This window comes from Leptosomus discolor, chromosome 4, assembly GCF_034619465.1.
Source record: "Leptosomus discolor isolate bLepDis1 chromosome 4, bLepDis1.hap2, whole genome shotgun sequence".
In the NCBI taxonomy this organism is placed as follows: Eukaryota; Metazoa; Chordata; class Aves; order Leptosomiformes; family Leptosomidae; genus Leptosomus; species Leptosomus discolor.
In genome coordinates, this window is record NC_141394.1 from 75105675 (window position 1) to 75118199 (window position 12525).

Here is a 12525-nt window from a genome sequence, read left to right on the forward strand (position 1 = left end):
AAAAACGTGTAGATGTGGCACTTTGGGACATGGTTTAGTGGGAGTGGTGGTGCTGGGCTGACAGTTGGACTCAATGATCTTTTCCAACCTTAATGATTCTGTGATTCTGTTTTCTGTAGAGCTGAATCAGAATATGCAGACAAGAAATATAATACATAGTTAAACACTCTCGGGGTAACTGCCACACCTTAGAAACTGAATTCTAGAACAAACCAAAAAAAGTTCAAGAACAGTGTTATTTCCTTTGCTTTACATCTTACTAATATTAATAAATTTTATTAAGTTAAGAATATTATATGTCTTTGCTGATTGCTTTAACCTTAATCTGACAACAGTTGATATGTTTCCTGGTCTGAGAAGCAAGAAAAATGACTCTTGGAAAAAAAGAAGAAACTTCAAAACCGCTTCTATAACAAGAGAAACATCCCATCCTCGCTGCTACCATATTGCATGTTGAATACCAAACCTGCAGAAACCCGAAAGTTCTATTGCATTCTAAATATAATCCACTGCCTTTTACAGATGAATGCTTGCTGCCTGGGGAGATGAATCACTTTACCTAGAGGAGGCTTTACTACCTGTGCCGTTGTTACTGTGGTAGCTACATCCAGCGTCCAACAAGCAGCACCGAGGCACCCTCCCTTCCCTGCCCGACAGGCAGACAGGACACGCGATACGGAGGATTCCCTGTCCTCTCTCCGCCTGGCTGAACGTGGTGACCCAAGGGACAGGGGACAATAGTGACAAGCTGCTGCCTGGCGCAGCAGGTGGGTCTCCTCCGTGACCGCCCCCCTTCCCAGGTGCCCTGGCATAATACGTACGAGGCTCTGCAAGTGGGACCGAACAGCGAGGAGGACGATGGTCCACCTGGGTTGGTGATGTCACCGAGGTTAAGTTGGCCTGTGCCCTGCATCGAAACCGCTTCCATAAAGAGAAAAAGGTAAGTCATTGTCATAGGAGACTCGCCTCTGAGGGGAACAGAAGGCCCAATATACCAACCAGAGCCACTTCTTGGGGGGGGTCTGCTGCCTCCCTGGGGCCTGGGTCAAGGTGTGGAGAGAAAGCTTCCCGCCCTGGTACGGCCCTCAGGTTATTACCTGTTAATTGGGTTTTCAGGTAGGCCGCAATGAAGCTGTAACGAGAAGTTTGAGGGCAATCAAGAGCGACTTCTCTTCTGTGAGGTCTGTGTCGGTCTCTTCCACAGTAACAAGTGACAAGATGAAAGGAAACAGCCTCAGTTTGGGCCAGGGGAGGTTTAGGTTGGATGTTAGGAAAAATTTCTTCACCAAATGGGTTGTCAAGCATTGGAACAGGCTGCCCAGGGAAATGGCTGAGTCGCCATCCCTGGAGGTATTTAAAAGACGTGTGGATGTGGTGCTTAGGGACACGGTTTAGTCATGGACGTGGCAGTGCTAGGGTAATGGTTGGACTTGATGATCTTAAAGGTCTTTTCCAACCTAAACGATTCCGTGATTCTAAGGCTGGAAGAAGAAAATGCTGCCGTTTGTTTGCATCTCTCCGTGAAGCGTCCCACCAGCCCTCAGTCCGCAAGGGCTGCAAAGGTATTTTTATCTAAAGCTGTGCTTGTGGGCTGCTGTAGGAGTGCTCCGGGTTGGTTATCAACCACTGTTGTAAAATGTCTGACAAACAGGATCTGGCCGTGTCCGTGGGAAGGCCGTGCACGTGCAGTTCGAAACACCTGAAACCCCTCTTACTAAAGCACAGCATCCTCATGGCCTCATCCAGCCTCGCTCAGTCCCGATAGGAAATAGCATTCAGTGCCACGGCCTTGTAGGAAACAGACATTTACGTCCTGACCGGCTGCCGGCCGGTTTGACCCGGCCCTTGAATCCCAGGGGCTCCCCCTGGGTTACACAGCCGGGCTGGTGACTGCGGTTTTTCCTCTTTAAATCCCCGGAACCTGCGCTGTCCCCTTGGGCCGTGTTTTGTTGTTTAACACCAGCAGCGCTCACCTCCCGCCCCGCCCCGCCCCGCCCCGCCCCGCCGCCAGCGCGCGCCAAAACCGCGCGCCGCTGCGCTTGATTCTCCCGCCAACACGCCCCGGGGCGGGGCCGGTGTGAACGGACTAAACCATTACACTGGCTGGGGGAGGAGGGAATGGTGGTAAGGGTCCTCGGGGCCTCGTGCTTGGGGGTCGCCGCGGCGGGAGGCGCGTTCGCTTCCAGCTCACGACCGGGCACGGCTCGGCGGGGCGGACGGCGGGAGGACTCGGGTTGGCGGCTGCGCTTTCCCTCTTTTCTCCCTCTCCCCTGTGTGTGTGTCCCCCCCCCCCGTACCTGTCCCCATGGAGGGGCCGGCGCAGGCGCCCCGCGGGGAGGCGGGCGGGCGGTGTCAGTCAGCGCCGGCGGGAGATGCGAAGGGGCTGAGCGGGAAGGACGGCTGGCCGCTCAACTCGCCGCTCCCCCGCAGTCCGCTCCGGTCGCCTCACCGCTCAGCTCTGCCTCCAGCCGTCCCCAGGACGCCCTGCGCCATGTCCTTCCGCCAGAGGAGCCCGCATGGCGGCACGAAGAGCAGGTAGGGCCGCCGCCGGCTGAGGCGAGGGGTGGCGGTACCGGTACTTACCCATCCCCGGCTTCTCCCCACTCTCCGGTGGCGGAGCGGCGGCCAGCGGCTGCTCGCCCTCCCTCCCCGTCCCTCAGGCGGCTCCCGCGCCGTGGCGGGGGGGGAACCGCGGCCCTCGCGCACCTGCGCGTGGCCTTCCCGCGCCCAGGGGGGCCGTTGCGCGGCCGCCGCCCGGGGTCCGCCATGTTCGGCCGCCCCTCGCTGACGTGCGGGAGCCCAGCGAAAGCGAAGCTGGGCTGGACTGGGCTGGGCTGGGCTGCCCGGGGGGAAGCGGGGCTGAAGGGGTGTAAATGGCGGGGTCTGCCGTGCCCCGCATTGTCTGCAACGGCGGGCGGCGACGGGCAGGTGTGGGGCCGTTGATAGCGGCGTTTCCTTACGTGAGGGAGCCTTTCTCTGAGGGACTCTTTGATGGACTCTTAAGGCCCGCACCTACTTGTGTGGCTGAGCTTGATTCGTTGAAGTGAAATTAGTAAATAAACTACGGTGATGTTTCAAAGAGGTTAATCAAACCAAACCACCTCACGTTGCCTCTCTCTCTCTCGGCTTGTCTGCCGGCAGCCCGCAGCCCCCGCCTCGCTGGTCCCAAGGAAGGAAACGTGGCGCGGATGGAAGACGGAGGAAGAATGAAGCCGATTCACCCGTTTTTGATGAAAACAAGTACAGGCCTTCCGACAGCAGGCTGGACAGGTGGGCAGTGCTTGCAATAGGAGCGACTCTCTGCTCCTGTGTTCATCGGGAGCTGTTAATTGACTGTTGTACTTGGTTTTTCAAGCCCTGCCATCGACCATAAATAGCTGGTCTTAAAGGAGGGAAAAGAATTTCGTGTGGTGGTCTTATCTTGGAGTCACTTCTTAAGAGTAAACATTTTTCATTCTTGCATTTTGAATTGCATTCTTTGTAATTTTCTATCTAGCTTGCTTGCTGCCGTTTATGGTGACACAATAACTGCACAAGCCAATTATGTTTGTTTGTGGATATGGGCTGTACATAGTGTTGTGGTAAATTTAAACAAGATTACAAATTAAAGATTTAAAGATGCAAGTCCTAAAAGTCATCTGTCGTAATACTTCTGAAGGCAGTACAGACAGTCTTGAGAAGTTGTGTCTAAGTACGTCAGCACATGTGTGGGGAGGTCACTTCTGAGGTCACTCGCTGCTTGTACTGCCCAGAACAGATAACTTCAGTTTAGTGAAAGTATCGTGTTTTATATCACTGTCTACATCTGAGCTATTCATGCTGTGGTCCCTTTTACCAGTGGATGGGAGTTGTGGCCTGCAGCCATAATTGAATCTAGATTTCTAATCTAAAATGAGACGGGTTGTGCCCTGTAACTACCCATTTTACTTCGATGATAATAAGCAGAGAAGGCATTGGTCAATGACTCAAATTATGATATCCAGAGTAAATGAAATTAATTTGAGGAAGTGTGCTTGAACAGGAATAGAAGGATGAAACCTTAGAGATTGCTTCATCAGTTTCAACCTAAATAAGCAATGCTTTTGTGTGTCTTCCAGTACTGAATTGAACAGGCATGCTTTCTGGTTTGGTTTGGCTTCAGCTCTGATTGAAGTTGTTCTCTTCCTGTGCTAAAACTACTTTTTGTTTATGCCAATTCAGCGTTGTCAAGATAAATTTTTAAAATGGAAGAAGATCAGGATGGAGGCTGGGTCATATAACAGATTCAGTCGGGGGGGTGTGGGGGGTGTTATAGCCTTGTTTTTCTGCCCCTCTGTCAGAGTTTGAGCACCATTTGCAGTCCTAGCCCAGCACCAGAACTTCTCACCGAGCGCCAAATGGCACATGGGGATGAGAGTCTTGAGAAAGACAGCTGCTAAGCTCAGTGTGTCTGTCACCGGAGCAAATTAATCAGTAGAAAAAAGCTGTAGACCCTCCCACGTTCTCCCTAATTCTCTGTATACACAGCACAGGTACAGAATCGAACAAGTATAAAAAATATGATGTGGTGTTAAGGAAAAATACTTCTGGGATTGTGCTGTTCTCTGCCATGGGAGAGCTATAATTGATGTGGCCTGCGTTTTGTGCAAAGTTAGAAATCAATATAAGCAAATGCTAAAAGTCCTTGGAGGCTGAATAGATATTTGCAGAGGGACCTGTGCTGTTTGGCTATGGATTTTCATTTTTTATAAAATAAAACTGGGTTTCATCTAAAAAGAGCTCCTGTTTGAATTTAACAAAAACTTTGAAGTAGTGCAAGCTGGGAGCAGGGAAGGAGTTGGAACTGGTTTTAACGCACATGGATCTAATTCCCTGACTTCAAGGGACTTCTTTGCACAGAATCCTGGTTAGTCTCCAGAGCGTTTCCAGATCTTCTGAAAAAGCTCTGGGCTACAGGATACAGTTTTGAGTTTGTGCTTTAGGAAAATTGGCCATCAGGAAGACAGGAACTGGAAAATGTATTTAATAAATAATCTGAATGTAGGTGACTGTTGTTGGCTGGGAAGGGGTATAAACTTATCCCCCTGCAAGAGTCTGAATCTGCTGGTGATGCTAATGGGCTACAATAAAGTTGTTAAATACCAGTTGGCAAAGTCATAGCAAGTCTCAGTTTACTAGCTAAAAGTTGATTGCTCGTTTTGTGCCTTTGCCTGCTCTGCTAGGTGTATATTTACATGGAGAAACTCTTGGTGCTATTGTGTAATTTTAATTAATTAGCTGTACAATTTAATTCTGTGTTCTAACTTTTGTGTCTCACATAGCTAATGAGCCTGCGTTCATGAAAGAGTGAATATTTGCGAACTCATTTAGTGGAGTGAAAATAAGTGACAAAATGAGTAAAGTTGGCATTTCATATACTGTTTTCTGAAGAACACCAGCTTAAAGTTACTGATGCATAGGTTAGGTTACATGCTACAGGGCTATGTTTCTGTAGATATCTATATAAACTTTTTAACAAAACAAACAAACAAACAAAAAACCACACAAAAAACCCATCCCAAACCACACAACCTCAAGGTGGAACTCTGAACTGATGCTTAATTTTTACAATGATGACATTTTAATAAAACAACACAGGATTTTCACAGCCATTGTGAGTACTACAGGTGAATACATTAAATAACTATCAAGCTGCGGATGGGGGAGATGCTGGGGGTGGGGAATACAATAAAAAGAAATTTCATGTAGAGGCTTTTTTTCTTTCTAGTTTTACAACGCCAGAAGGGCCTGGACCCCTTTCCCGCTGTTCAGATTGGGGAACTGCAGTGGAAGAAGATGAAATGAGGACCAGTGTTAACAAAGAAATGGCGAGGTACCTGGGGGTGTTCAAGATGAAGCGGGGAAAGGAGGGGAAATGGTAGTTGTCTTGCAGAATCGGTACTGACTTTTTTTTAACTTCACCACTGTAGTGAAATCGGAGCAACCTTAGCTTCTTGTCTGCTGCTTCTAGGTCAGCTTTGGCTGCAGTCCTTCCTGCAGGACTGGCATAGCAAGCTTGCTGGAGAGTTGATGTGTAGCACCAAGTGACTTCCTTTTGGAGGAAACCTTTCCTGAATCTCTTGGATTGAATTACTTTGAATGTCTGTCCAGTAATTACTGGTTTTGCATATCATTGCTATAAAAAAGATTTTTAGAGAAAAGACTTAGGAAAAGAAAGTCCTCAGATGTTTAATTTTTTAGGGGAAAACTGAAACATTCATTCCATAGTGGATTTACAGTGTTTGGGTTGGCTTCAAGACTGCTGCTTAGCTGAGAAGTAAAATCAACTGTGAGCTGTGACAGTGCAGCCTTACCTGTCTCTGTGTGCGTGTGTTCTTAATACTGATTTGAACTCTTACAGGTACAGAAGAAAACTCCTGATAAATGAATTTTCAAGAGAAAGGAAGTCCTCCTCTGGAAGGTAGGATAAATTTCTAGCTTGGCTGAGGAAAATCCTGGCAATAGGTCTGAATTTTCACATGTACCATATTGCTTCTTAAAACGCTCCGTTAGAAACGGTTCATCTTAAGTCTGTTCCAACATCATAGTTCAGTAACATCCCAAGCATTCATTTGAAAAGCTTTAATGTGTTTCTTTCTAATCTTCTACATGTGGGTTTGTTTGAGTGTTGCTTGTTTTCTAGTAGTCCTGAATCTGCAATGGTTTTTCTTTAGTTCTGATTCAAAGGAGTCCACTGTGACAGTAGAACTGGAAACAGATGAAGTGGTTTTGATGAGAAGACAAAAACAGATAAACTATGGAAAAAACACCATTGCGTATGACAGATACATTAAAGAAGTCCCTAGGTAAGCGGCCTGAGTTTCTGGTTGATCATAAGTCATAGCTGTTATTTATAAGCATATTCACCTACTAAACTTGGTATCTGAGACACGTCCAAATAGAAAGCATCTACAAATTAAACTTTCAAAGACCTTTTCTAACTGATAAGTCACACTAACAATGAAATAAGACATGGAGTTTGTTTTATTTTTGTTTTTCACTAGTCAGTACAGGAGGAATATCCCTTTAAATGTTTTCATGGTGCAGAAATGGAAGTGAAAGTTCTCTTGGTTGTGCTTGTCAGCTAGAGGAAATGAAACTGCTTTTTGCAGTCGGTTTTCTCATCGGTAAATAAAAGACAAAATGGATTATAGCTGCTTTTAAGTTTGGAATGAGGTTTTCAGACAGTATGATAATACATTTTTTTTTAATTTTACTCAAACAGAAAAACTAAGAAGTTTGTATGGAGCTGACAACTTTTCACTTGAGTGCTGGCATTGTGCAGTAGTCTTTTCTCATAAATAAGTTAATAACTTAGAATTTGCTGCTCTGTAATGAGTGTGTGTAGCAGGCAATCAGTCTTTAACATATAAAACTACGTGCTATGTATGTGTGAAGAACTCTAAAGAATTTTTCCTGTCGACTATCTGAATAGATGCCATCGTATACCAGGAGTTCATCCCAGAACTCCAAATAAATTTAAGAAGTACAGCCGCAGGTCATGGGACCAGCAAATTAAACTGTGGAAAGTTGCACTGCATTCCTGGGATCCACCTGCTGAGGAAGGATGTGATCTGCAAGAAATGTATGTATACAGTATTGAAGATACCTCTGTAGAAACTGATATATAAAATCTTACGTTGGAAAAAAAAAACAGAACAAAACAACCAGCCCTCTAAAACCAACCAACCAAAAAAACCCCCAGTGTCCTTCTTGAGACAAGTCAGTTGTTGCTGAATGTTTTCCTTAGTTCCTTGTCCACACTTGGTGCTATTCAGTTCCTTCCTGGTCACAATATCCAATAGCTTTCTCGACCTAGTTGGTGGGACTAGACTTACCCAGTGCCCTCGCAGGGGCATCCATCTATATCCCTCACTTCTTTCACCTATGTCCCCTGGGTGAGATCGGAGCTCATTCTGCAGTGCTCTAGAATACCCCACCATCGAGGCAGGCTGGTTCTTTCAGAGCAGTCTGCAGGTTAATCTGTGGTAGAAGCAGTGCTGAATATTGAGCTCCGAGAAATGCAATGTGCCCGAAGCTGCCTCAGCCTTCTCACTTGCTAGTTGGAACAGTGGTATAAATTCTTGTTTCTTGAGCAGAGAGGAGGAAAGAAGTACTTGTGAAATCATCTCAAGGTACCATTAAGTTAAAAGCATGGCCACAAGCGTTCACGGTCCAAGTTACTGTGGTATTCTGCTCTAGAAAATGTAGAATAATGCAACTAGTTGTTTTCCTCTACAGAAGGCAATAAAGCAATAAATCAGGGAACACCCAAAATAACAGTGGTGCTACAGAATGAAGGGGGGACAGGTGTAACTAATTCCTCAGGAAACAGATTTCTGGTAATAAACTACTGGTTTTCCCTAACAGTGATGCTGACTTTAAAACCAATATGGAGCAGTGGGATCTAAAAGCCAAGGCTTACTTTTAGCTTCCTTTTACTTGTAATCGATGTGAGGGGAGTTGGTATTTCAGCCTGAAGCCTACTGCGTATGTTGGTGTTGAAATACCAGTCTTATCTTCAGATACTGGAGTCTTGTTCTGTGCGTAGTGGATGTTAAATCTTATGTTGCAAAACAAATTGATGAAAACCTTGTCTGGGGAGAAAAAAAAAATTCCTTGCTCTTCCATAACATTTGTCATCGTTTGTATTGAGGCACTGTTTGAGCGTTGGGCCTTTGTCTCTGACAAGTTGCAGTGTTCAATCCCAAGGCTTTCGTTTAGTCCTTGGCCATTTTGGCTGCGTTGAGTTGACCTGCTGCTCTCTTTGGTCTCTGCGGTTTGCCCCCACTGTCCCTATCATCTCTGTCGGTCTCTGCTCTTGTTTGGCCATCGTTTTCAGAACTGCATCTACAAAGTGCAACTTAGTACTAAAAACCGGAATTTGTTTTAAGCTGTATTCTTTTTAATTGCTTTACAGTAGTCCTGTCGACCTTGGTGAGATGGAGACAGAATCTGTTGGGAGCAATTCTTCTGAATCTCAAACGAGCTGTCAAGATAATGATGTAAGCATATCTGTCATCTGCATGAATATTTGTTAATAATTGGTCCGTTACTTAGAATTATATCCAGAGTAGCCTGAACACATCAGACGTTCCATTATCTGCTGCGTTTAGGAGCTGTTTATAAAGCTGAGCAATCTTCTAATTCATTTTTCCCAGCCGTAGCCAGTGTCTGCCTGTAGTTTGTGTTTAGAGAGTTAGAACTTAAGTGACCATCTCAAATGACAAATACCTCATTTTTCATAGCCTGCAAAGGAAAATATCTGTTCAAAGTATGTCAGTTATGAACTGTGACATACAGACTTTAGATTGCAATGTCTAATGTTCAAATCGGATGTGATTTTCTTGGCAGACTCAGGCTGCTTTTACATCCAGAAGGCATTTAGTAGAGCTGAGCAGTGACCTTCAGTACAGATTTTCTTAGTGGATTTGTTTCTCTGATGAGTATTGAATCTGTGTAACGCTTAACGTACGCATATAGAGATCCTAAACACATTTGCAAGAAATCTTAGAATGTGGTTGAGTGGGCAGAAGCCTTCACTTAAATCTCTTTAATCTTAAGACTAGCCTTGGGTTTTGGTATGGCCTTTGAAGTGTTTGAATGCCTCTGTTATAGGGTGGTCTAAGTGAATTACAGAAGTGAAATGACTTGCTGCATAACTAACCTGTACTTAACTGCTAATTATTAACTGACTTTGTGTTCCAGGATACCCATTCTGGCACTCCCACCAAAGTTAGACACGTTGACTCTCAAGCAGAAGGTGAATTTGACTTGGAAGTGTGTTTGAGTGAACCTCTTAAAGATTTCGATACTGTGAGTTAAATAATCCCGTGCAAACTGTTTTAGAGGAAGTTTCTTTTAAATTTGAGAGGTTAGCTTGATTCACAAACTGTTAACAGTAAGGAGGCTTAAGCAAAGTTGGAGACTGTTCTCTAAGTTGTGGTTGGTCTATGTATTCTCTGGACCAAACTTATGGAAAAATGTAGTTGTGTGACTTCTTAATTTTTAATTTATGTATATCAGATTTTTTAATAAAACCTTTCAGTAGAAAAAACAGCCAAAGGCAGTGCCCTCCTCAAGTAATTAGAAGTAGTTCCATAAGGTCTTACTGATTTCCCCCTCATTGTGTCCATAATTTCCGTTGTCCACCTGCAGATCAAGAGCAAAGCAGGGAGGTGTTAGTGAACAACTGTATGTTACCGTGCTTTTCCACCTGGCTCTTCTATACGAGACTTGAAGTCATACAAGTGGTAGCTGAGCCATACTGCTGATTAGCACTAGTAAACTCATCTACTGCAGTAATTTACTGTAAGATGAATGGCCTGACCTTTTTTTAAAAACAAAACAAAACAAAAAGATCTTTATTTCCAAAAATATTTCAGAAACAATTGGAAATTAAATACCCTCAAGAAATTGGAGGTCAATATGGTACAGTGTAGGCAGCAATGCTTTAAGAAGCAGTAGCCTGAATTTGAGATTTGTAAATAGTCCTGAGTCATTTATTCATACAGTCAAGAAAACAATGTCTAGGGAAAGTGCTTGATTGTTTTTTATTTGCTGATCTTAAATGTAAAACTGTTGTAAATGATAACACTGTACAGATTTTCTGCTGAAAGCAGTTAATGTTTCCATTGCTTTTGTATGGGATGTTGCTGGAAAATAAATGGAATTGCGTTTACTTATGACTCTTCAGCTTCACTTCCTACTGGTGATGTTGGTGGATAAGAAAAAGCAGGGCAATACTGAAAGCCACGTGTCCGAGACTGATTTGGTACTAGGCTAGCATAGGTGTGTGTTGGCACCATCCTCTGACTTCGAGGGAGACCTTAAAAACTATTTATTTGTGTGCAGGCCACTGGAGTGAACTAAGACTTGGGTAGAAGGGGTGAGCCTGTTGCTGACCTTTTGCAGACTCCTGAAGGAGTTGAGTTCAGCAGAAATCCATGAGCTGCTTCCCAGGTTCTGTTCTCTTGAAAAACTGCTGGAAGAGCTAGGTGGACAGCTCAGTCGTCTTTACTACACAGGACCTTTTGTTACAGTCACCTCGCCTGGTTTGATCTCTAAAATGGAATTGATGGGTGTTGGTGTTACAGCACTGTCGCGCTTGATGGAGTCACTTCAGCTTTCCAGCTCAGGTGAGCATCCTGGCTGTAAGCGCCATTGCTGGCTAGCTAATTTGTCAGGCACTCTTAAAATTGGGTAGCTTGATCTGATGGGGAAACTTTCATGAGGAGAGTGTGGCTCTGGGTAAGATTGGAGCTATGCTCTGGTGTTGAGGAGACACCCTTCCTAGCGTGTGTTTTTCCAGCGAAGGCAGCAAAGTGATGGTTCATCTTGCTTTACTACCTGGAGGAAGCCCTCTCTGCCCTCCCCAGATCATTAAGTGTTTTTGTGTGGAATACCTGTAGCTTGAGCTACAATTTGCTTTGGAACTTTTTTCCTATATCCCCTTTAATAAAAGTGATCTTAAGGTCAAGCCGAACTCTTCCATGTCTAACTAGAACCAATTGATGCCTTTACTTAAGCTTTCTACGTAATGGCTAAAAGGGGTTTGAACTAGACTCCCCAGGCAGCCCAATAACTGTTCTGAGTGTCTCAGTTTTTAACTTTGATAGTGAATAAGGCAAGATTTCTGTAGAAAACTGCCTATTGCAGACCTGGAAACTGGCATTTTGTGTCAACTTGATTCTGTTTTCATAGTGTTGAAGTGCAGGTTATTAGTTGACACTCAGCATGCGAACTGCAACCCCAGGTGCTCGTGCTGCCTACACACTTACTGCAGTGAGCAGTAGACTCCAGCTGTCTAGTTTGAGTTACGCCAGAATGGCTGTGCAGTGAAGGAGGTGACCTGTGAGTTGGCTTCTCTTCATGCTGTTCTTAACCTCGGGCTGTACCTAAACTTTGCACAAATTAAGTGGCAGGACTTTTCCAGGGTCCACCCAGGCTATTCAGGGTATCTTAAATGAACTTAAGTCCTGAGGTACAAACAGGTGCATGTGATCTGCTCTCCTGACTAACACAGGCCATAAAATACCACCTTAAATAATCCTGGAGTAAATCAGTAACCTTAATCCTTCACGTGGAGAACCAGCATGAGGCAGTACTAGAGTCCCTTTGCTAGGAGAAACTGGGTCTCTTTAGCTTGGAGGAGACTGAGGGGTGACCTCATCAATGTTTATAAATATGTAAAGGACAAGTGTTAGGAGGATGGAGCCGAGCTCCTCTTGGTGATGGCCAATAGCAGGACAAGGGGCAACGGGTGCAAGCTGGAGCACAGGAGGTTCCACGTTAACATAAGGAAAAACTTTTTCATTGTGAGAGTGACAAAACACTGGAACAGGCTGCCCAGAGGGGTTGTGGAGTGTCCTTCTCTGGAGACACTCAAAACCCTCCTGGACATGTTCCTGTGTGACCTGCTCTAGGTGGTCCTGCTCTGGCAGGGGGGTTGGACTAGATGATCTTTCGAGGTCCCTTCTGACCCCTGACATTCTGTGATTCTGTGAA

At 45.1% G+C, this 12525-nt stretch overlaps 1 protein-coding gene across 1 annotated transcript; it reads left to right on the top strand.

Annotated features, from left to right (window-relative positions):
* Window positions 1-2491: 2491 nt before the first annotated feature.
* On the top strand, window positions 2492-9896 carry LOC104340614 (stem-loop histone mRNA binding protein). Its single transcript, XM_086464348.1, has 8 exons — window positions 2492-2535; window positions 3142-3270; window positions 5747-5851; window positions 6380-6439; window positions 6693-6824; window positions 7454-7603; window positions 8939-9023; window positions 9727-9896. The coding sequence occupies exons 1-8, from the start codon at window positions 2492-2494 to the stop codon at window positions 9841-9843; spliced, it is 822 nt and encodes a 273-aa protein (XP_086320474.1). The 3' UTR covers window positions 9844-9896.
* Window positions 9897-12525: the final 2629 nt, after the last annotated feature.

Excerpts from the sequence above, each read along its gene's own strand:
- LOC104340614 (XM_086464348.1), top strand. The coding sequence starts at position 2,492 with ATGTCCTTCCGCCAGAGGAGCCCGCATGGCGGCACGAAGAGCAG. Across the intron at positions 6,440-6,692 it reads AGGAAGTCCTCCTCTGGAAG|TTCTGATTCAAAGGAGTCCA; the intron begins GTAGGATAAATT and ends GTTTTTCTTTAG. Across the intron at positions 6,825-7,453 it reads TACATTAAAGAAGTCCCTAG|ATGCCATCGTATACCAGGAG; the intron begins GTAAGCGGCCTG and ends CTATCTGAATAG.